At 45.7% G+C, this 24130-nt stretch overlaps 1 protein-coding gene and 1 long non-coding RNA gene across 2 annotated transcripts in view; one reads left to right on the top strand and one right to left on the bottom strand.

Moving 5' to 3' along the window:
- Window positions 1-24130, bottom strand: part of ELAPOR2 (endosome-lysosome associated apoptosis and autophagy regulator family member 2) — a 53052-nt gene that overhangs the window by 26779 nt on the left and 2143 nt on the right. The window contains exons 2-6 of the mRNA XM_030015198.2: window positions 8227-8422; window positions 7453-7600; window positions 3945-4031; window positions 1442-1547; window positions 649-801 (exon numbers count right to left, since the gene is read on the bottom strand). Coding sequence (XP_029871058.1) covers window positions 649-801; window positions 1442-1547; window positions 3945-4031; window positions 7453-7600; window positions 8227-8390 — 658 coding nt within the window. The 5' untranslated portion in view covers window positions 8391-8422. The remainder of the gene's footprint in view (window positions 1-648; window positions 802-1441; window positions 1548-3944; window positions 4032-7452; window positions 7601-8226; window positions 8423-24130) is intronic.
- LOC121233334 lies at window positions 4203-22662 on the top strand. Its single transcript, XR_005932482.1, has 3 exons — window positions 4203-4213; window positions 21558-21564; window positions 22493-22662. It is a non-coding gene; the product is annotated as an uncharacterized LOC121233334 (long non-coding RNA).

Genomic DNA, 24130 nt, shown 5'->3' with positions numbered 1-24130 from the left:
AGGCACAGGTTCCCAAGCATTTGCCATAATCTGTGATAGCAGGTGCTATGGTTGGTAACTGATTCTTCAAAAACTTTCTTCTAAAACAACTACAACAAAGAAAACTGAAGACATTTCAACCATGAAGAATGGATTGTGCCTGTGTTATTTGGTGATCACCAGCTAACCACAGCTGGGAATGCAGAGCACTTTGGGGACTAGGGTTTGCAACTAGATCACCACATCTTCCAACCACACCGGAGGCTGGGAGAGGATCTGCAAAGTAGATTCCTCAAAACATGACAAGTCTGAAGGCAGTGATGAAGCCAATTCAGGTCACTGCCAACTGATAACAAAAATTACCACGAGAGGGCACAGCACGACTGTTATTATCCTTCAGAAGACCTGTGCCCTTTGAGGTCCTAAAGATGTCCATCCCTTCATGTTAGCATAGATGACCTTAGCCAAGTCTGACTGTGGCCCGTTACATATATATGTGCCCTCTGCAGCTTTTGGGAAGTCCCATCTTCATTTTTCCCTTTGCATTATCAACTGGAGACTAAACTTCGTTGTTGGATAAAACCATTCTCACATTTGCACACAGAAACAGCTTATGACCTTACGTACTCAGACTCCCCTGGTTTTGCTTAACCCGTTTGATTAACGTACCTGCATAATACATTTCTTCTTTACACTTGGTGCACTCTTTAGCTCCTTTCTCAGAATAAGTATTTCTTGGACACACCTGGCAGCCAGATGAACCTGGTTTGTCACTGAAAGTACCAGGCTTGCATGCGAAGCATTCAGATGTATATGCAACTCCTGTAAGATAAATTACAGGTAAAGCATTGGAGTACAGAGGTATGCTCCATCACTACTGCCTACCTGCTTATGGGGCAAAGCAAGCCAGCTGCATAACACAGCTTAAAAATCACAGACTTTCACCAATCACTTTGGACACTGGCTTTGCTGATTCATAATTTAGGTCTTTAATCTCTGGTCCTCAGTGCAAGGCTGACCCTTGTAATAACCTTACATGACACTCCAAGTTTACACTTAGAACAGAACCAAAAGAGCAATCCCAGATTAATTAAATTATTTAAGTAGTAATTTAACTGTCACTGTTATGATATATATATATCCATTTATCACTGTTGAGAGGCTTACCAATGAGCATGGTCTTTCTCTACTACATTAAAGAAAACCTGTTTATTCCTTTTCCTCTATTTGCTAAGCCAGTGTTCTCCGGTAGATGGCATCATTTACCAGCTAAATTAATTTTTCAGCCTTTCCCTGACAGTGTGAAGTTTTGCTGTTCTGTTTCTACACTTTAGAGAAGGAGACGGGGACAAAGGGGCTAAAAAAGCCACTTCGGTGCTGTAGGCACACCAGTATAAATGGCAGTTGGCAAACACTTGTGACGAAAGAGTGAGATAAGGCCTAAAAGGTAAATACCACTTACCTTCAATTGTGATGTTTTTCACCAGAACTGGTTTTACTACTTTGGACCCCATGAGAATCCCTGTTGTTCTCCAGTATAATATGTTGCTACCTGATTTCAGAGTTACCTGCAACAACACACATGACAGTCAGCAGACATCTCCTCACCAAGAAATTGTTTTATTTCTTCCATTACTCAGATTTCTTGCATCCTAGCAGCAATCCTGGCTTTTCCTAAGCTGCTTAGTGAGTCCAGAAGTAATGGGGAGACAGCTAGGCAGATGCTGTAGAGACATCTCTAAGGCATGCCAAAGAGTGCTTTATAAAAAAGCTTCTCAACGCTCCAGTTTTATGGTAAAACACCAAGAGCTGTTTCTGAGATTGTAAGCAGAACTGGGAGAAAGCTGCTCCTGCCTCTATCCAGCTAGCCCTGGCACTCAGGCGCTTTTATCTCTATCTCTATGTTCAGATATAGTCAATCAATTTGTTTTTAAAGCGCTGAGATACACTTTTATAAAGAAACCCAACACGCCCTAGAGTTCAAAAATCCAAGCTCACAAGTGAGTTTTGTTTATAGGCTTTAAAAATCAAGCTCTGCCTGCATCTAACACTACAGCATCATGATCGGCAAGCCAGGCGCAAACCATGAATGTCCCCAGCAGCAGTCCCATCCCTCCTGCTCATTTCTGACTCTGAACAGCAGATGAGATGCAGAAAAAAACCTGGTTTCCAACTGCCTTGACCTACTTGTCTTCACGGCATGGTTCGGCAAGCAGCTGCACAACCCCTGTGCTGGCACAGGAAGGGTGGTGGGTTGGTGGCACCATGGCTGAGATAAGGGGCAGGAGAAAGGCAGGACCACTTCTTTCAGCAGCAGTGTTGGTGCCTGCTGCCTTCAACTCACCTGCGTAACTACAGCATCACTCTACTCACTAAAAGCAGCAGGTTTTACCAAGACTCCGCCTGGCCTGCAAAGCTGTACCGTATCTACTAGCCTGGTACAAGATGCCTACTGCCAACACAGTGATACTGGCCTGAAGGTGCTAAATTTTCACACAAGAAGAGGGATAAACTCTACGTGCATAAGGGTCCAGGCTAATGAGATTTACGGCGGTGCTGTACGGGCCTGGCAGGACCACAGTTTTTGTTAACCCAGGATAAAAGAGTCCAAAAATTCAGCAAAGTAGAAATACAGCATATTGTATTCCCCACTCCCCAAACAGCTACTAACCAGGAGGGCAGAGGAGAGCTGGGTTACTGCAGGTAACAGGAGAGCTGGGACCCTATTGAACCAAACATCACATTGTGTGGTGTAGAGATAGCCAACATCAGCTCTGGGACAGCAGGACTAGCACGCTGAAAGCAGAGGCTGCACCAACTGGAATACCGGGCTCAGAGAAACCACTACGACAGGATTTGCAGTGCAGACAAAAGCTTTGAGGAGAGCCAGCACAGTCATCTCACCTAGCTCGTGTGTCTACATTTCAGCCAGGCATCCAAGCAACCCTCATAGTGGAGATGCTTGCACATCCCAGATGACGAGCTCAGATGGCACCGTCACCCATGCAGACACTGTCTGCATCTCTCAGCTCACCCAAGTCGATGCCCTGGCCTTGGACCTACCTCTCAGCCCGTGCCGCTCACCCCTCCTCACCCAGCTCTCCTGCCTTCCAACGTGACTCGCGCGGGGCTTGCTCCTGAGCTAACAGGCACTGCCAACAAGAGCTGGCTCGGGAATACGGTTTCTCCTCCAGGAGGATAAGCAGACTATGGAAAACAGAGACCAGACTGCTGTCTATGCCTATAAAAAGCCTTCTATTTCTGGCATAATGTCACCTATGCTGGGCCTTTGCTGTTGTGGCTCTGGGAATTAGGGTATGATGGTATAGTGGAAGCCAGGCGTCACCATGAGCTAATGAGTTGGTCTACACGTGGTATGTGCACGGGGCAAACTCAGCCAGCTGGGTCACAGGCCAGCCAAAGGACTGCCGCTCCCAACGTGGACATGCTTATACCAGTGCTGCAGGAGCCACCCTGGTGCTGCGAGCTTTCTTTTCAACCGGGTAAGTCACCACAGAGCACAAGCTGGGTGCAGTCCAGCTCTTCTGCACACACTTGAGAATAAAATGCCCATCCTGCCTGCCTCCACAAACACACACCGCTCCTGCCGCTCTGCTGAGCAACAGGGCATAATCTTGTGTTCTCATGAGCAAACAACTGTTGCAGAAGATTTCAATTACAATCATGCAGAGTGACTGTGGCATCCGGATTTGCATAAATCTATTTAACCTCATAAAGCACTTGATTCAAAGCCCAGGGAAATCAATACAGAGTCTTGCATCTATATCATTTGCTTTGGGATCAGCCTCTTAGAGATCTCAGTGGCTTTGCTCTCAGTAGTAAGAAAACTGTGCTTCTTCAAATGCATTCACAGGATCGGGCCCTTGTTTGCTCTTTGCTCAGAGGAAATCAGAGACATTTATAAATGGAAAAAAGCTTCATGAAGGAATTTTTTGCACACTTACAGAATGAGAGCCCCATTCCCCGTTGTCTGTCAGCTTCACCCACTTGTCTGCTGTGGACTCCATCTCTTTGCACTGGTCATTTTGTATCTGTTAATAAAAACACAAGATTAGTGACCACAATCAGATGCATCTCTCTGTCAGCATAATGACCGCTGGCTGGGAATGATAAGATTCAGCTTTGTTCCTCTTATCTACACATTGAGGACAGCAGCTGCCTTACTTGTGGCAAAAAAAACCCCTGACTCTTAAAACCTGCTAGCAGCTTAACAGTGCCTCCAATGACCACCTCTGATGCAATGGTTAAAAAAAGAGCAGGAGAAGATCTCAGCCTTGTCCTCTCACTATCTGGTCAGACTTGGATGCTGAGCATCTTGTCTTGGCTGCCTCCTCCTTCTCCTGAGCCCACCAAGACCCAGTTCTCTAAAATCCATGGGCTTCTAAGTGTCGTGGTTTAACCCCAGCCAGCAACTAAGCACCACGGAGCCGCTCACTCACTCCCCCCCCCCCCCCCCCCAGTGGGATGGGGGAGAAAATCAGGAAAAAGAAGCAAAACCCATGGGTTGAGATAAGAACAGTTTAATAGAACAGAAAAGAAGAAACGAATAATGATAATGATAACACTAATAAAATGACAACAGCAATAATGAAAGGATTGGAATGTACAAATGATGCGCAGTGCAATTGCTCACCACCCGCCGATCGACACCCGGTTAGTCCCCGAGCAGCCATTCCCCACCCCCCCTTCCCAGTTCCTATACTGGATGGGACGTCCCATGGTATGGAATACCCTGTTGGCCAGTTTGGGTCAGCTGCCCTGGCTGTGTCCTGTGCCAACTTCTTGTGCCCCTCCAGCTTTCTCGCTGGCTGGGCATGAGAAGCTGAAAAATCCTTGACATTAGTCTAAACACTACTAGCAGCAGCTGAAAACATCAGTGTTATCAACATTCTTCACATACTGAACTCAAAACATAGCACCGTACCAGCTACTAGGAAGACAGTTAACTCTATCCCAGCTGAAACTAGGACACTAAGACAGAAGGGAGGTAGGAGTGGATGGGCCAAAGCTAGAAGACAAACTGCTTTCTCTGCAGCCAATATCTGCTATGTCTTTGGCTCCCTGCCACCTGACCTCACTAGGATGAGAGTAACATCAAGGGAGAGGCAACATGCCATGGAGAGTCTGCCCTGGCAGAAGTATGAAGTTGATTGGTCTCGCCCAGGTCTAGCGCAGCTCAGCTTTGGTGCATGGCTTCACAGTGGTCCACTTCTTTCTTCTCATAACTATCTTCTCTGAAGAAGTATTAAGTTCCTCTGAGGCACAAGTTCAATTATCAGTTTTTATTCCAGCAGGGAGAAAAGCCAGTTCCACACTTTCAGAAGACCTGGTGTCAAGCACCCTCCTCAAAGTTGCTCCACATCAAGTCTGAAATAAATTACATAAACCCACACCCTCCAAAGCATCTGCGCACTTAATTCCCACCTAGATCAACAGCACTGAGGAAAAGAGGTGAGAAGAAGCACCTAAGTAGAAGGCAAATAGATCCCTTATTATCTTGTGCAAACTGAGCTACAGCATCTTTGTGCCTTTGTTCCCAAATGCAAAAAGGAGAGAAGAATATATACTCTCTTCTCACAAGGTGTAAAGGGCTTCAATATATAAAAAGAGCCTGGGAAGGGCAGGTTGCAGAAGCACTGGGTATCTAACAAGAAGCATCCACGCTTGCTTCCCGTGTTTGAGGACATCTCCTTGCTTACCCTCAGACCGGCAGTACAGCCACCTGCACCTGGACAGCCCAAAAATGTCACCATTTCCCAGCAACCTGCAAACCACTGCCACTGAAATGCCACTGTCGAGAGCTGAAGTGTCATTGTTAAATATATTTAAGCACAAAGACATGCTGGAGAAAAAGAATAGACTTTTAGAGGAGTGTTAAATATGGTTTCCCTGAAATACTGAGGCTGACTAGGAATTATTTACATGGGCATTTCTATAAAGGACTGCACCACTCACTGCTTCTTGAACAGGGAAAGATAAATTTAAGGAGGTGAATGAGTGGGATATGGATAAAAGTAATAATCAAAAACCCATTTTCAAAGCCAGTGCTCAGAGAAACAATATATTTGTTCCATTGCAGAAGCAGATCAGTCAGTCAGTCAAGAGACTGGAGCTAGGATTCATAATCCTGGTACGTTCATCTGACAGCAGAAAACATATTTGCTGCTTTCTCCCTATGAAGAAGGCAGGATAGTCTAATATAAAACTGAACTGGCTAAATAATATTGCCTGCACTGTCTGTTATCAAAGTGCAACAGCAATCTATTGCACTGATGTAGCAGAAAGCAGGTGCCTCCAACAGGGTATTTTTGTCTTCCTTTCCCATCTCTACTAAGGATAAGGATACTTTTCTCCAAGCTTCAAGAAACTTTAATCAACACCAGCTAAGACTTCTCACTCCTGTGAGATACCATAAGCTGTGTTTTTTGGATGAAAACCAGAGCTCACCAGACAGATACAGAGGCAGTAACAGAGGAGACTGAAAATTTCCAGTCATCTCCTGCTCTGAGTTGCCCTCTCATTATGTTTTTTTCTGTCCCTATGGCAGGTACAACATGCCAAGGAAAGCAATGCAGGTGTTGGTGGAACCTCCCAAAGCATCTCAGTGATGTGGGACATCTATATCACATAGTGGAGCTTGGTGCTGGGAACCCTCCAGCTCCCTGGACACCAACCAGTCCATCCACAGGGGCAGAGCAGGGTTGCCTTTCCCATTCTGGTCACTGCTGATCAGATTGTTTTATTAATTTGGGTACAGTGTGGTGCAAGCCCAGCCAGGCTGCTCCCATTTCAGAGCTAATGATCACCAGCCCCTCCATTTCACAGTGCGGATGCATCCTCAGAGCCTAATTCCTATTGAAAGTCATCTGAATTTTTACTCCTAAATCTCTTTGGAGAACTGTTGTTTCTGCCTTTTTCTTTTGTTTTTGTTTGTTTGGTTTGGTTTTTTTAAGGGTCACCCTTTTGTCTCTTCTCCTGCTTTTCTTTTCATCTTAATTGCTATGACCCCAATTGACCTAAAACTAAAGCTAAGGTTTCCACATACTAATGTCCTGGAGCACCTCAGGTTCTGGATGCCTACCTTGGAAGAAGTCTTTTTAAACATCAAGTCCCTTCAAAGGCATCTCAAGTCAAACTCCCCCAAACTGAAGCATCTACCACCAACAACTGTCTCGTAAAAGGCTGGACTAACAGGGGCAGTCATGACCCCTCATGGAAAAATCCCAGTGCATGATAGATAGGATCAGTTTAGCCTGAGTTTTGAAGCTGAAATAAATGCCAAAAGGCAGCACAAGTGACAGAAAGAGAAGAAGATTTTTTTTATCTTGTTCAGCAATACCAAGCTATGGACATATGGGGAGTGTAAAGGGAGGAAAAAGCTGTTTCTGATGCTCTTTATCTGCATTGAATTCTTACAATATAAGGTTGGATTCACCATAAAAAAGGCCTTACAAAAAATTCAAAGAAGATGTTGTTGTCAATATACTGGTATTCGAAGAAGACAGAACCGGATTTCTTCAGGTGCACAGCATAGATGAGAGAAACTGTACAATCATCCCTGTTCGACTCTATGTAATTCCCTCGAGGCGTCCACGAAGAGCTGATGAACATAAACAAAACAAGCCTCAGCTGAAATCACAGACACTGAGGAGACTTTTCTTACACTACTATACAAAAACACGTTGCTTAATAAAGGACCCAGAATCCCACAATAGCTAACTGCAGTGAATTTATAACTTTATTACTAGATTCCCATTTATTTTTCATGTAAATATAATACTTTTCAGTATAATCATGCATGGGAAGGGATATGGCATTAGAAATTTAGGACCCAGCCTACACAGGAAAGGTTTATTATCCATAGGTTCAATATACTTTCAATTATACTCAGCAACAGCCTTCTGCAACCACCATGGCTCTCTAAATAGGCTGTGAAAGTACCTTTTAGCCACATTTACTACACCATGACCCTGGAGCTTTCCAGTTACAAATAAGAGCAGCTCCAGGCTAGTCTTAGACTCACTAGCTGCTGATGAGCCCAAGGAGACCATGAGGACAGCAAAGAGATGGCTACAAAATTTCACTTCCCAGCCATTCTTGTTTGCCATTAGTAGGGCTTGTTACCCTCTGGAGAGCTTAGATAAGTCATTAAGCTGCCTTTGTGCTGCTGAGCTGTCTTGGGTTTACCAATGGCTGCGTAACCCAGATGCAAACAGAACTTCTTACTTGTTGCAGCTGTCAGCTTTATTCTCAGTTGAACCAACCGCCGTGTCCATGAAAGTCGCCACGTTGGAGAATCCTGCTGGCAGCTCATCCCACTCGTCAAACTTAATCCCGCTGCCCAGCGAGTAGGTCCCCTCTGCACATTTGCTGCACACCTGGTTCTTCATCTCCAGGTACTCACCAGAGGCACAGGAGAAAGCTGGGGAGACAATCGTTTCCAACATATTAATGGAGAAATTAATCCCAAATAATTTCCATTAGTTTTTTGGTCCCTAATTAATTAAGAGTGAACTCCCACTAAAGGGAACCAAACAGGAATGCCCCAGTCCCAGGAACACATCAGCTGAACTACCAACATTGGCTGCGAAACTGAAATGTTCACCAGTGCCTATTTCTTCACTGATGTGGCAGCACTGAAACCAAATCTCAAATGACGGCTCCTGCTTTGCAGCTTGTCTCCGTTGGCAAAACAAGATTTTTAGAAACAAAATCTCTACCCATAGACTTGTGTCCAAAAGCAATTTGTGAAAATAAGGACTTGTAATACAGTTCTCCTCACCCATCTGTTACAGCTTCAATTAAAATCACCAGCACCTGAGAGCCAGAGCAGACTTGTCTCACCCACCTGTATGGTAGCTAAGAAGAGTGTACAGCAGGACGCTGATGGTAATATAACACTACAAACCTTGGCTGAGAGTTGCAGACCTAATCCAAGGGTTTCTCCACATTTCTCCTCACACAGGCTGCCTCAAAGCCTTGAACATCTTGCCTGATAAACCAGGTGGTCTTGGAAAAGGGGGCCTGGGTCTTGTAAATGAGGATCTTTGACGGGGGTGATATTAGCATGCTGAGAAAATAAACACTGGTTGCCAGCACACAAAAGACAGTACTTAAACATATGTAACTAGGGGAAGTATAATTTAGAAGGAATGTTCACAAAGTGCTTTTTTTACTGATGTCTCTAAAATTACTCACTCCAAGTAACTATACGTCCCTTGTTCCAGTCTGATCACATCTCTATCTGCTAAGGGAAGAATATTCACATTATATAGAGGAAACCTGGACAGCAGCTGAAGTCCTGTATGCCCACAGAGCCCCGTGTCTGTGCTGGGAATCATAACTCCTGCCTGAATGCTGATTTCAACAGCAGACCATCCCATTTTCCCCCAGCCCCATGCTGTACCATGTCCTCTCTGAGACTGAACACCCTGGATGGAAAACAGATGAGCGCTTTCTGCAGAACATAGTATTTCCCATGTTGCTTGCAGATTTTTAAACTTAACTGTGTCAGTCTAGCCAAAGCAGGATTCAGAGCAATGAACACAACTCACACCCCAAGAAATGGTGGGATCTTTTACTGTTTCACGAGTGCCGCGTTGTGCAGTGACAGATATTTCATACACTCACTTTGAGAGACATAAATTCACTAGTCTGAGAAACTGTAAGACAAGACCAGACTGCTAGCCAAAGTGGTGAAACTGGCCCAAAACAACTGATGCCTGTTGAAGTCCCATCATATGCACTTTTATAGATGTGCTGATGTTTATCTAACTGCAGAAAAACTTGTTTGACTGTGAGTTCTTTGATAAAGACTCCAACTGCAGTTCTGACTCCCATTTCTGTGCCAGATCCCACAGCATTTCTCTATGTAATTGTCCCTTGATGGGCAGCACTGGGTTGCAGATAAAAAGTCCATTTCAATGGAAAGATCTGCCAAAGGGCCATTTTTCCCTCTTGGTCATATCAGCATACTCTGAATTTGAACCAGCGGACTTCAAATCAACAAATCTGTTTTTCTAACCCCGTCACACACTGGTGGTGGACCAAGAAGGAAAGTGGGCAGGAGCCTAGCAGGGATGAGTGCTGGGGTGGGTATATAGAAGGAAATCCTGCTGCAACGGATTTCTGTGAAAGACTGACAGACAGGCAAAAAAATCCACCCTCAGTGGGAGCAAGTGGTTTTCTGTAGGCAGTAGCACATGATACAGCAGTACAGCTAACATCCCATCTGACTAATTCTGCGACTTCAGCCCAAGCCATAGGATGTACCTGCAGCTGGGGTTGGAAACACAGCTTTCTTCAGAGACCCAGAGAAGAGTAGCAAGCACTTCCCTATGTGTCTGAACTGAGACCACAGCTTGAACATGTGTAAAGGTGTTCTGACTCACTGCTTTAGCATTATTAATAAATCCAGCTTTATTTTTTTCTTTTGAAGGGTGCAGAGAGAAGTGCAGAGAGGAAGGGAAGCAAAAAAGCAAGCTCTCATAATATATTCGAATCCTTTAACAGTTTCAACATTTTTTTTTTAAGAAAGTTAAATAGCAAGAAATGGAGAGTGCTGCTTAACCATGTTCCAGATTTGTGAATTTCGAATAAGGAGTCAGTAACTGCGAGCGATTCACTGCCGTAATGAAGACACAGAAGGCAGCAGAGCCTCCTCTTCAATTGCAGTGAGGTTGAGCAGAGATTATTGCTTTAACCGAACTAATATCTTTTAACTGCTTGCAGCCTGATCATTTTAGAAGAAAAAAAGGGTATAAGAGATCAGGCAGGCTGCCACGCAGGACACCACCATCCATCACTCACCTTCCAAGAGAGAGATGACCTTTTTCCTTATTTAGGTGGGGAATTACCTTCTTTCCCTTTTCTAAGAATCGTATTTCAAAGGCAGCCGCATTTCCCGTCAAAACACATACGTCTGCAAGCAAACTAGCTCTGAGCATGCCAGCTGCTTGCCTCGTTCAATTTGGGGCTGAACGTGGCTAATGGCAACAGGAACCACTTTCAACATTGGAACAGATGCATCGTTTGGTCTCGTTCCAGGTGGTTGGGAGCGGCTGGAGGGGGATGGGGAGGAATCACGGCGTGTGACGAGCACAAAGACGGTCTCCTCTCCTAGCGTCACACAACTTGCTCTTCCAGCAAGGGGGAAGACCAAAAGCCAGGCCAAACCCTCTTCAATCTAAGCAGCATTAATTCAGGAGTCTGTCCCAGCTGGAGACGGGCAGGTTGTGGCCGTGCCCAGAGGGACCCCGCAGAGCAGATGTCCCCCGCAATGGGCCAGCAGGCACTTGCGGGGGGACAGGGCACAGACGGATGATCCGTCCCAGGGCACTGGCGCTTCGCTTCTGGCTGCTCCTTCTCACTGAGACGCGGCTGAGCACAGATCCAGCACTGACCAGCGACTGCTTGTTCACGGGAACGGTTGACATTATTGCAGCACCGCCGTGTTTGCGGGGGTGACACAGGCAAGATGCTGTCAACGGGAAGGACGGCATCACCACATAGGAGGTCAAGGTGCAGTGTGAAGTTTCAGGACTCCAAATCGTATATTTTAGGTGTGTGCTCTGATTTGTCCTCCACTGAACCCTCCCTCTCGCTTCAGACTCCAGAGGAAAAATTAGTCTTCTGGCTTAGAGGTAGCCTTTGTGAACACCATCTCCCCCTGACCCCAGAGCCCATTTATTTAAGCATTTGATACTTAATTTTTTGAGAAAATGTCTCTATTGAATAACTCCTTACGTGTCTACCCTGTTTCAGAAAACAGAACTAAGGCTGTTAAATCAGGTAGGCAGTTCTGAAAATCTTTTCCAGCATCAACACTATTGATCCGGTTTGGACATCACTATTCCTCTCCCTTTCAACTGCAAACTTTCCTATTATACCTTTCAAATACCAGTTTGGGTGCTACACACCAACTTAGAGCAACGCACATCGTGAAGACTGAATTTGATCTTCTGTCTGTGAAAAAAACTGTGAAACGCACTAAAATGTTTCATGACTTGCCCCATCGTGGGCATTTTTAAAACTGCGAGAACATTGTCAGAGGCAGTTAGGAACGGCACGACATACTGTGGCGCTTAACACACTAATGCCTTCAGTAGCTCCAGTGAAGCCGATGCAATTATTGGTGATTTGCAGCTGTAGCTTTCTTAAAATAAATACAGAAGAAAAAAAAAGTTGTGGTTTGTACAAGCGACCAGTCTTGGTCACAAAAGATGCTGTAAAGTACTGTTAGACAGACACTGCCACAGGCAGGCACACACATTTCATACATGCATGCAATAAAGCTGACACCAGATTCACTTCATAAAAAATTAACAAGAGCTACAGTACTAATACCCACCAAAACCATTGTATAAGTCTTGTCAAACAGACCTCATTTCATTCTTTAAAAGGATTACAAGTCACTTGATAAAGGTGACTGAGTGGATGTAATAGACTTAGGGTTTCTAATACAGTTAAGTTCGTTTTGCATGTCATTCTGATGAAGAAGGTAGTACCGCACAGTACCAGTAAGGCACATCTTAAATGGATTAAGAACTGCCCGAGTAACAGATCTCAGACAGGGCTGTCAGTGGGAAACCATCACTGGGCAGGGAGGGAGGCGGCAGTTCTGCTTGCCCCAGGACTGAGTCTGATGGCTCTCCACATTTTTATCAATGATCTGGAGGCAAACAGAAACAGAACACTATTAAAATTGGTGGGTGAGAGACTGTTGTCAAGCCTGAGCCCACTCGAAGTCAGTGTTTTAACAGAGTCAAAGGTAAAGACAAGCCACTGAAGGCAAGGAGTGCTGGCCCTGCCTGCCGAAGGCTGAAATGTATCCTGGAGAGCAGCAAACCTGAGCATTGCAGTGGACTCACCATTCATCAAGAGCTTCCACCGTCAAAACATGCAAAAAAGGTGCTACTGAGATCTGTGGATACATTTAGAGGTGGAGGTAGACATGTGTAGGATAGGATGAAACATGTGTATTACAGGCAAGAAGATTGTTCTAATACTGAATATAGTTGCGATTTGGCATTTTTAAGAGGTCAATGCAAAACAAAAGGACTTTAAATGATTTTAAAATTAGGGGTAATGTCTTGCAGTGAGAGATCTGAAGTGCTTAGTCTGTTTAGTTTATCAAAAGAAGATTGAGAGTCAACTTGATTAATGCATAAGCATTTCCAGGGGCAGAAAACACAGGATCCCACTTGACTCTTTAATCAAGCAGAGAACTGCATAAGAAGACCTACCTCCTGGAAGCTGAACCCAGATAAATTCAAATTGGAAATAATGCACACATTTTTAATAGGAAGAATGACTGATTGCTGGAACAATCTGCATGGCATGTGATGGACCCTTTGTCTCTCAAGTGCTTCGTACCATAACTGGACACCATATGGAAGAAAAGCTCACGCCAAATACAAATTATCAGCCTCAGCGTCAGCCTAACTGGATGCATTTTAATGGCCTGTGAGGTCAAACTAGTGAATTGTTTTGGGTTTGTGTGGCAGGGCTTTGGTAGAGGGGGAGGGGGCTACAGAGGCGGCTCCTGTGAGAAGCTGCTGGAAGCTTCCCCAGCTCCGAGCGGGACCCGCCTCTGGCCCAGGCTGAGCCCGCCAGCGACGGCGGTATCGCCTCTGGGAGAGCGGATTTCAGTGGGGGAACCTGCAGCAGAGAGGGGATTGGGAAGGGAGAGGAACCCCTCTGCGGGTACCGAGGTCAGGGAGGAAGGCGGGCAGGAGGGGCTGCCCCCGCAGCCCGTGGGGAGACCCGACGGCAGGCTGTCCCCCCCGGCCCGCGGAGGGGAGCGGGGGAGCAGATGCCCACCTGCAGCCTGGGGAGAGAGGAGCCCACGCTGGAGCAGGGGGATGGATGCCCCCCAGGATGGCCGCGACTCTGTGGGGAAGCCCACGCTGGAGCAGGCTGTGACGGAAGGACTGCAGCCTGGGGAAGGACTCACGTTGGAGAAGTTTGTGAAGGACTGTCTTGCGTGGGAGGGACCCCACGGTGGAGCAGGGGAAGAGTGAGGAGTCCTGCCCCTGAGGAGGAAGGAGCGGCAGAGACAGCGTGTGATGAACTGACCTCAACCCCCATTCCCCGTCCCCCTGCGCTGCTGGAGGCGGGTAGGTAGAGAATTTGGGAGTGAAGTTGTGCCCGGGAAGAAGGGAGGGGTAGGGGGAAGGTGTTTTGAGATTTGGGTTTATTTCTCAGTATCTTTGTTTTGAGTTGCTTGGTAGTAAATTAAATTTATTTTGTTTTTTTTCCCCAAGTTGAGTCTGTCTTTTGCCCATGACTGCAGTTGGTGAGTGATCCTTCCCTGTCCTTGTCTCGACCCATGAGCATTTCTTTATATTTTCTCCTCCTCATCCCACCGGGGCTAGGAGAGAGGAGTGAGCGAGCGGCTGCATGGTGCTTTGTTACCGGCTGGGCTTAAACCACAACAGGAATCTAATTAACCCCCCTCCTGCTAAACTCTGTGCGTGGAGAGCGATGGTATCTTACCTCCCTCCTGGGACACACCACGGACGTGGGGCATCCTGAAGCAGGAACCCTGCCCACTGTGCAACCACTTCCAAGGAGTGCTTGCAATAGATTACTTTGCAGATCTGATAGCACTTTACAATCACTTTGCAGGCATGGAAACGGCTCCTCAGAGTGCAAAACAGACCATAAACAAGCTTGCCTCATTTGTCCTTTGACTGCAAGGCTCCAGGGTCACATTCTGCCTTTTAGTACAGCTGTGGCCTTCCCAGTGAATTTGGTGGACTAGGATCAGTGTTAGTTGGCACTTTTCTATTAATTGACCCTAACAATCTCACGTTGCTTAACTTTCTGATGCTGGGGGTCAGGACAGACTTAGAATGAACACACCTGGACTAACAGAGTTGATCCTCACACGTATATGATTACTCAACTTCTTCTGAGGTCTGAAACCTTCATCTGGAGTGTTTTCTCACGTCCAGTATCTCCAAGATACTGCCACGCTGTGAGAGGGATCAGAATATTTGTGATTTCACCAGGAGATTAATCAAAGCTGCCTCAATGCCCTGCATCCTCCAACAGCAAACCTATATTATATTCAACTGTTTTCCTCCTCTATGCAGCCCTGGCCACTCAGTCTTATACCTTCCCTCAGCTAGCTTCCCGTCCCACACCACTTGGACCCACTACTTCTACCTCTGTCACTCTTCTCAGCAGACATTTGTCTCCAGACATTTCTTACGTATGATACCTAAAACTAGTTCAGCTCTTCTGTTATCCTGTTGCCACTGAGTATGTGCAAGTTCATGTGTGTCCTTCTGTGTCCCCCTGGCTCTCAACACATTACAATTTAAAAAAAGACACAGGACTGGATTTTGCCAGATTATAACAACATTAGAAGGGGGTAGCAATGGAGCAATTCTACCCAAACTAGTGAAAATGCACAGGACAGATAATCTCAAACACCGGCTTTCCATCTCTCCCCCCTCCATTCCTATGTTGTTCATCCAAAGCCCCGCTGCCTGGGCTTCACGTGAGATGCTGCTATCTCCTGCAGGCAGGAGTCTGGGCTGAATTGTCTCAGGCTCCCATGGGCAGAGGTGAAAACTGTAGCTCAGAAAGAAAATATGAGGTTGGCAGCATCACACAGTTGTCCCTCTGAACAGCTGCTGGGTTCAGCAGACACATGCCACAAACCTGGAGGGGAAGATGTGGCCAAGGACAAGTACACAGAAACATCTGTTCAGTGATACCCTGGGACATCGGGGTCCACACAACATGGAGCCAAGGACCAACCAAAATAAGAGATGAGGAGAAAAAAAGAAAGCCAAAGGACAAGAGGAAATCATTGCTTCATTATTAATGTTTCCTATAGTCTCAGCCAGCTTCAGAATGTCTTCCGTGAATAATTTATATGAGGCTTCTCCAATAGACTGTGAATAATTGATGTTCGTTTTCTTCAGTCATTATATCCCAATGTGTTACCAGGAACCAGACTGAATCTTAATTTAAGAAAAAAAGTCTGTCAAGGCTGTTTAGGCTTGAAACATGATCACGCTGAAAGCTGATGTAACTTGGGGAAGAGTACCTTCTGTGGAAGAGACCTTTCCTTTTCCTAAGAGTAAATAATTTTTCCTTTTACCCAAGAAATTACAAAATAGAGTAATGCTTTTTCCAGTTCACCTCTTTGACAGGAAGAGTACCATTTTCCCCAGCTGGCCTAGCACATAGGACAGTTTTATTATCACTTTTATTTCATCATTTGGACACTAAAAGGTGTGGTTTTGGAACAGGAATACTCAATAAATTCATGAAAGTCTGGCATAGAGTGGAGGAAAGCCGTCGTCACCAAGAGGTTAGCAAGCACATTTGCTGCCAGGGTTACAACCACCATCCTAGTGGCTCAGCACTGGAGATGGCAGGAAACATACCTCAAGGTGAGTGAGTGGCTCTCCAGGCCCCATTGACTCCATCAGGCCTGTTTTGATTGCTCACCAACCAAAGAGGTTGGTGCAAATGGCTTCTAGTGTCATTAGAGATGTCGTCTGCACACATGCACGTGCGCGCGCGCACACACACGGAGTGCTTGCCTCTCATCCCACTGCCAAGCCATTGCAAATCTGAAGGTCTTGCCAGCTGCTTTCCTGTTGAAAGAAAAATCAGTGACTCAGAGGAAGCTGCATTTAACTTATTTAAGTACATCATGTACACAAATAGGGTGAAGAAATCATCAAAAGACACTAAAGCCAACCTTTCTTTTGGAAGTCTCAATACACACATCAGCATGCAGTTCCTGGTAACTTCTCTCCAGGAATTAAACTCTGTGGGCTCAGTCCAAACTCTTCTGCTTTTTTAACTATTTACCTAAAAGAATCTGTGCTTCAAAAAGCCAACAATGGGGCTTTTTCTGCAAAGACAGTGCATTGCTCATGCATAGAGGAAAAAATCTGGAAAAATTACTTGTAAAACTTGGTTATCTCTCAGAATAAGAATACGCATTAGGAAAACATCCAGATGGAAATGCCATGGCAAAATGTAGCCTTGAGCCTCAGTCCAGGTGAGAAACCTAATGCTATCAATAGGACTTACCTACCTGACTTGAGTTAGGAACATACATTAGCAGGGATACTCTTAAGATGAACAGAAATAAACATCTGCTTGAGTGCTTTGCTAAATCACAGCCTTTTAGTAGCAACTCTCGAACTGTGCCATGCACACCACTGCTGGCTAAACATCTTTGCTACCTGACAGCCTTGCATTAATTCCTCAGCTCCGCAGCGTTCCTCAGAGCAGCCTCTGCTGCTATGTGCTAGTCCCCTCCTCAGAGTGGTCTAGTGGGAAAGCCTTTCCTTTTCCTTTCAGAAAAGACAAAAAAAATTTCCTAGGGATACAAAAGAGGGTCAGCTAAAATTGAGTTGACAGTTCTGCAGGCCATACACAAAAAAGTGCCCCTATAAAGTTCATGACTTTGAAATCTACTTCTTGCACATCTTGCTGTTAACATCAGAGGTGGCTCCAGACACAGAGTTATATTATGTTTTTCTCCATTAGACATCCTTAATTGCTAGGTAATACATGACAGGCCAAGGGCCAAATCTATAGAATATCAAGAAATTCTTAGATTCCCTGGATTTCATCCCACTAAGAATCGACTTTTTTGGTACTTAGGTTAGAGAGAGCAACCTTCCATATGTGACTTATATGTTGACAGGTAGCTTCATGGGAGCTACCTGACTGTTCAAAAGAGAGGGGAGAAGGGAAATTGTTAGTCAAAATGAGGGATGAGATCAGCACGTACCATTCGAGTGAGCAATCTCAAGGACAGAGGAATGAAAGGGGAGATTTTATGAATACCTTGTTTGAACATTCTCTCAAAATAGTACTTTCCTACAGCTCAGGATACCCAACAGCATCTGCTACCTTATGTCAGTAGATCTATGTGCATATGTCTGATCTAAATGACATGATTAAACATCAGCAGCCATTAATAGCTAGACCTCACTGTTTCTTCCAAGGTGAATACCCAAAGAAGCAATGTCTGAATGACATCGAAAATGAAAAAAAAATTAGTACATTGTGGTGGGTTGGCCCTGGCTGGACACCAAGTGCCCACCAAAGCTGCTCTATCGCTCCCCCTCCTCAGCTGGACAGGGGAGAGAAAATATAATGAAAGGCTCGTGAGTTGACATAAGGACAGGGAGAGATCACTCACCAACTACCATCATGGGCAAAACAGACTCAACCTGAGGAAAATAAATTTTATTACCAATCAAACCAGAGTAGGATAATGAGAAACAAAACCAAATCTCAAAACACCTTCCTCCCACCCCTCCCTTCTTCCAGGGCTCAACTTCACTCCCAAATTCTCTCCCTCCTCCCCTCCAGCAGCGCAGGGGGACAGGGAATGGGCGTTGGGGTCAGTTCATCACATGTTGTCTCTGCTGCTCCGTCCTCCTCAGGGGGACGACTCCTCACTCCTCCCCTGCTCCAGCATGGGTCCCTTCCCCGGGCTGCAGTCCTTCAGGCACAGACTGCTCCAGCGTGGGTCCCCTGCGGGGTCACAAGTCCTGCCAGCAAACCTGCTCCAGCGTGGGCTCCTCTCTCCACAGGGCCACAGGTCCTGCCAGGAGCCTGCTCCAGCGCGGGCTTCCCACGGGGTCACAGCCTCCTTCAGGCATCCCCTTGCTCCGGCGTGGGGTCCTCCCTGGGCTGCAGGTGGAGATCTGCTCCCCCGTGGACCTCCCCAGGCTGCAGGGGGACAGCCTGCCTCACCGTGGTCTTCCCCACGGGCTGCAGGGGAATCTCTGCTCCAGCGCCTGGAGCACCTCCTCCCCCTCCTTCTGCACTGACCTGGGGGTCTGCAGGGCGGTTGCTCTCACATGTTCTCACTCTTCTCTCTGGCCAAAGTTGCAATTGTGCAGTTTTTCTGCCCTTCTTAAATCTGTTCTCCCAGAGGCACTACCACCATCGCTGATGGGCTCGGCCTTGGCCAGCGGCGGGTCCGTCTTGGAGCCGGCTGGCATTGGCTCTGTCGGACATGGGGGAAGCTTCTAGCAGCTTCTCACAGGAGCCACCCCTGTAGCTCCCCCCACTACCAAAGCCTTGCCGTGCAAACCCAATACATACGTCAAGGTTGATGAAGACAAGATCAAGTGCTTTCAACCCATGAGAAAAAAAGAGAACGGATACATGCCTAGTCCTCAGAGCTATGCCGATGTCACCATATTCCCCCTCTTCAGCTGAAACAAAGAAATCCAAATCATTTCAAAGCCCATTAATGAGACCAGAAAATAATCCTCAGTGAATGTCAAATAAAACAGGAAAAAAACTCCCTGATGATTTGTTAGGATTCACGTTTGCTTCAAGAGGCCATAACTCTGGACTTATTTAAGCCCTATGAAAAGTATTTCTTACATGCATTCATATATAAAGACAATGACACTGTTGTGATAATAAAATTTTTTTATTACATAACAAACTATTTTGAGATAACATAAATAAATGTGACTGTGTAATAAATAGCACCATTCTCATGGGAGTTTTTGTATGTACATTCACATCCACATGTGCAATAATGTAAACATTAAAGAAACTACTAAAACTTATCATTGCTATTTTCAAGTCTTCACCAGCCACATTTCAAAATCCTGAGTAGGATTCTCCAGAAGAACCAATTCTTTAGCACAAAGACTACACAGAATTTGCCTGAATACAAATCTAGTTGACAATGAACAGATGTAAACTTTATGTCAGAAGGCTGTAACACAAGCCCACAGGTTTTGCCAGATGTATAACATTCATTTGATATTATCCATCTACACAGATATGTATGTGCATACACTGTATGTTATAAAATTTGCAGATGCCCACTGACTTCAAGGGAGTTAGGAGCAGACCCACTTCTCACCTGCCTGGGATACCCAATCTTACCAGAGGCTGAGAGAACATCAAACTCAAACCCTTCTATTTCAGTTTTCTGTTACAAAAACAGAATGTTAAAACTCCTGCAGATCAGTTAAATTGCCTTAAAGTGTTATAAAACCTACAAGCCTTAAAAAGGTCATTTGCCCTAATTGTGTCTAAAGTGCCCTGCAATTAGCAGGAAGATCCATATCCCCTCCTGTGGTATCCTAGGAGCAGATTATACGAGTTAGAATAAACTCAACAAACACAGTTCAGTAGCAATAAATCAGGACAAATTTTGCTCCCAGGCCCCAGTAAAGCCCACTGTAATTAAGGATAGTCTATTTTCTGAAGTCAGTGGAGCTTTTCACACGCTTACCATTTGGCACACACTTACATGCCTCGCCTCAAAACTGAAGCACATTTCTGAGTTCAAAGAAGTTGCTCACACCTTAGTGGCACCACTGATTATAACTGACATTTGGGTGCTGACTATAACAGTGACCCTACCAGCACTTTTTCCCCTCGAACATGGCAAATTCAACTCCTTTTGAAATTGCTCTATTATTCTCACTGTAGTTTCTTTATTATGCACCTAGCACCACTAAAATTAACAGATATTTATGAGATAAGGTGCAAACTGTTCTTGTTTAGAATAGCAAAAAATAACTCATATTCTGTGGAATAAGAGAATTAGTATTATAAAAGAATTTGAGGTCAAAATGTGAACCCTTTAAGCCCTTTTTGGTCCTAAACTCTGCTGAGACATGCACCTGGGCACAGCAAGGGCACAGTCTGAACCAGATATTTGAGTTGTACTTGGGTGAAGGGAGAGGAAGGAAAGGAGACATGGGAGGAAGGAAGGCTCCAAATTCAGACTTTTAATTTGAGTGTAAAACATGCAGCATATGGTCAGGCTGGCAGAAAAGCCTGACTGTGGCCACCAAAACAGACTGCAGCGTCGTGTCAGTGGGAGCATGATGCCAAGTCCTGCTCCCACTGCCAGGCCCCGAAAGGTCCCCGTTAGACACTGCATACAGCCCCCCCACCAAAGCAAAGGGGTTTCAGAGGTACCAGCCATCATGGAATGCAGGCAAGGGCTTCGCTCCGGCTCCCATTGACTGCCATAAATATTTTCCATTTTAAAAGCCAAGCAACCTCCCTGATGGCAGTGATCCTTATCAGCTAAATTCCCTTCCTGCTATCAGACTCATGAGGAGATCAGAGTGAGATCTGTGGTAATTAAAAATGAACGAGACCAAATTAGTTAAGTACATTCCCGACTGTCAAGAAGTAATGGAGAGATTCAGAGGTCTGGATTTCATAGAGGGAGGCTCTCAGTCCACCACCCCTCCAGCGCAACGCTCCATTGCCTCCACGTATGGACCCTACCACCAAAATGGTACCGGGAAGATGCCTGGAGGGGACATCTTAAATGGGAAGCAGAGGAGAGCCACACAGACTAGCTTTAGGTGTAATAAATATTGCCTTTTTTTCCTAGCCAAGACCTTTGCTGCATTCTTAATGTGTGTCTTTGCAGGATCCCTTGCAACTGTGATGTGGTGGCATCAGGAATATGACTCATCTCTGAACAAACACAAGCCTGAGAGAGGTGGCTGAACAGTCTGGCGTGGCCATGCCATGGCCTGTCCGGAGGCAGCCCGGCCCCACAGGGTGAGCACTGAGGTACCACACCACGCTGAATGGCAAAATGCAGGCTGACACCCTGGTGTGAGGTCTGAAAGTGGCAATAGCTGCAGCCCCACAGGGCAAGGAGATCAGAAAAAAATGGGGGAGTGGAATACAGAAAGAGGCATGTCCCAGTGCATTGCAAGTGAGCTACCGCGCTGCAGAGCCGCTCTTGTCCGTCCTCTCCCGTGTCTGGGGTCACTGCGTAGCAGGACCTCCTACAGCATCACAGACTTCTGCCATGTGAGGTTCCTTCTTTCTTCCCACCTCCCGCCTGGATGGGAGAGATGTGGAGGGGAGGGTAGCAGGAGGGGAAGCTGGGTCATCACGCTGCTCTGTGCTCACGGCAAGATAAAGGCAAAAAAACCCTTCTTCTAATAACCAGGTCATAAAGCAGTTAAAATACTACAATCCTTTCTACTCTGAACCCCATGACTATTTCTCAGAGGACTCTGTCTTTTTGCAGACAAACTTTGCTGATTAACTTTTTGAAGACACAAAAAAAAGGGCTGAATCCTGACATGTTTTGGAGACGACAGCCATTTCAGGGAATGCTGGCAGTTACTCTCAGCAGGTCACAGTCAGCTGTGCTTTGCAGGTCGGCATGCACTTCAAAATGCAGCAGAGCGCAGAGATACCCAACTGCTGTGGTTTAACCTGGCAGGCAGCTAAACACCACACAGCCGTTCGCTCATTCCCCCGCAGTGGGATGGGGGAGAGAAGCAGAAAAAAGGTAAAACTTGTGGGTTGAGATAAAGCCAGTTTAATAGGACAGAAAAGGAAGGGAAAATAATAATAATGATAAAAGAGTATACAAAACAAGTGATGCACGGTGCACTTGTTCACCATCCGCTGACCGATGCCCAGTCAGTCCCTGAGCAATGGCCCCCACCCCCGGCCAACTCCCCCCAGTTTTATTGTTCAGCATGATGTCCCATGCTATGGAATACCCCTTTGGCCAGTTTGGGTCAGCTGTCCTGGCTGTGTCCCCTCCCAACTTCTTGCGCACCCCCAGCCTCCCTGCTGGCTGGGCAATATGAGAAGCTGAAAAGTCCTTGACTGTGCAAGCACTGCCCAGTAACAATGAAAACATCAGTGTGTTATCAACATTATTCTCATCCTAAATCCAAAACACAGCACTATACGAGTTACTAGGAAGAAAAATAACTCTATGCCAGCCAAAACCAGGACACCAACCTAATTTTAAATGGGTTCATTCAAATGAAAAGCAGTAAAACACAACATCCTGAAAATGAGCACATCTCGAGACGCCAACTGAGCGCTGGTGCCACAGTTAGATTGCTCCAGATATGTGAAGCACCTGAGCTAATACATTTTTAGCAATCTCAAGTGTCTTTCCACTCCACTGGAGACCACAGTCTAGACGTATTTACAGAGATGATTGGAGACATTTAACATATTGTTATACCATCTTTCGAATTCCTAGTTCAGGCACAATTTAAAGAGAATGACTGCTGAACATTTGGAAGCGGGAGAAGTTGGCGCATTATTCTCAGGATCCAAAATTAATGACAGCCTGCTAGTCACTTCTGTTTTCAGGGAGCAGTAAAGATCAACAGCAGATATTCTCAAGCGGCAGGCATTTCTGAATAGATGAAAACAACTGCAAATGGTATGTGGTGAAGTCAGCTGCGGTGGTAGATGTGTTCCCAAAAAAAACACTTTCTCACCCAGACTCCTCCATATCCATTGTGTCCTAACTGCCACCAAGGACCGCTGAGGGCTCTGCCAACCTCAAGGAGACGAAAATGCCCGAAGAGCTCATGCTGCTATACAACTGCAACCCTTTTTTAAGAGCAGAGACATAGCTGGCTCAGCTATATATCAGGACTGGTAGATACCAACCAAAACTTCTGAAGATAACAGATCTCCAAAGCTGGAAATCATCCCACTTGGGGTAATTGAACTGTGGTCCCCAGTTCTGCAGGCTGAAGGACTGAAAGAGATACCTAAGGGAGTTCAGGACTCTTACCAAATGTCAAGATGAGCCCCAGTGTCAGTATGCTCTGGCATAGGGTAGGATCTACAAGATGTAGGAGAACCTGAATAAATTTGTAGAATGTCCAGAAAGACTCATCTCAAAGGATATGGCATAGTTATGGTATTTCTTGATAGGCTCGGGATAAAATAACACTAGGCCTATGAGAAAAGGAAGGCATCTCAGGGAGCCATTAATTACTTGGTGAGATGCGTACGCAACCCCTGGCCAAGTCTCACTTTGCACATGATCCACTGAGAATGTGAGTTGTAGCAGCCCCAAATACAGAACCTTTCATTTTCCTCCAGCTACAGAAATTTGTGCTTTTAGTATAACACATTCTTGGTAATACAACTCATCATCAACAACAGACCCCCATCTGCAAACTCTAAAGAGCTGGAGGGCACAGAATTTCCAAAAAGCTGCCTCTCCCAGTATATCCCACCCATTGAAGAATGGACTGTCAGCCAAACTCTATGCTGGTTCAAATATTTTGCAGTAAAAACCACCACATCAGCCAAGCCAAATGGGAAGGGTGTTCCCTACACATTCCTGAAGTGATTG

Source organism: Aquila chrysaetos, chromosome 5, assembly GCF_900496995.4.
Source record: "Aquila chrysaetos chrysaetos chromosome 5, bAquChr1.4, whole genome shotgun sequence".
In the NCBI taxonomy this organism is placed as follows: Eukaryota; Metazoa; Chordata; class Aves; order Accipitriformes; family Accipitridae; genus Aquila; species Aquila chrysaetos.
This window is presented reverse-complemented; position numbering and strand designations above follow the sequence as displayed.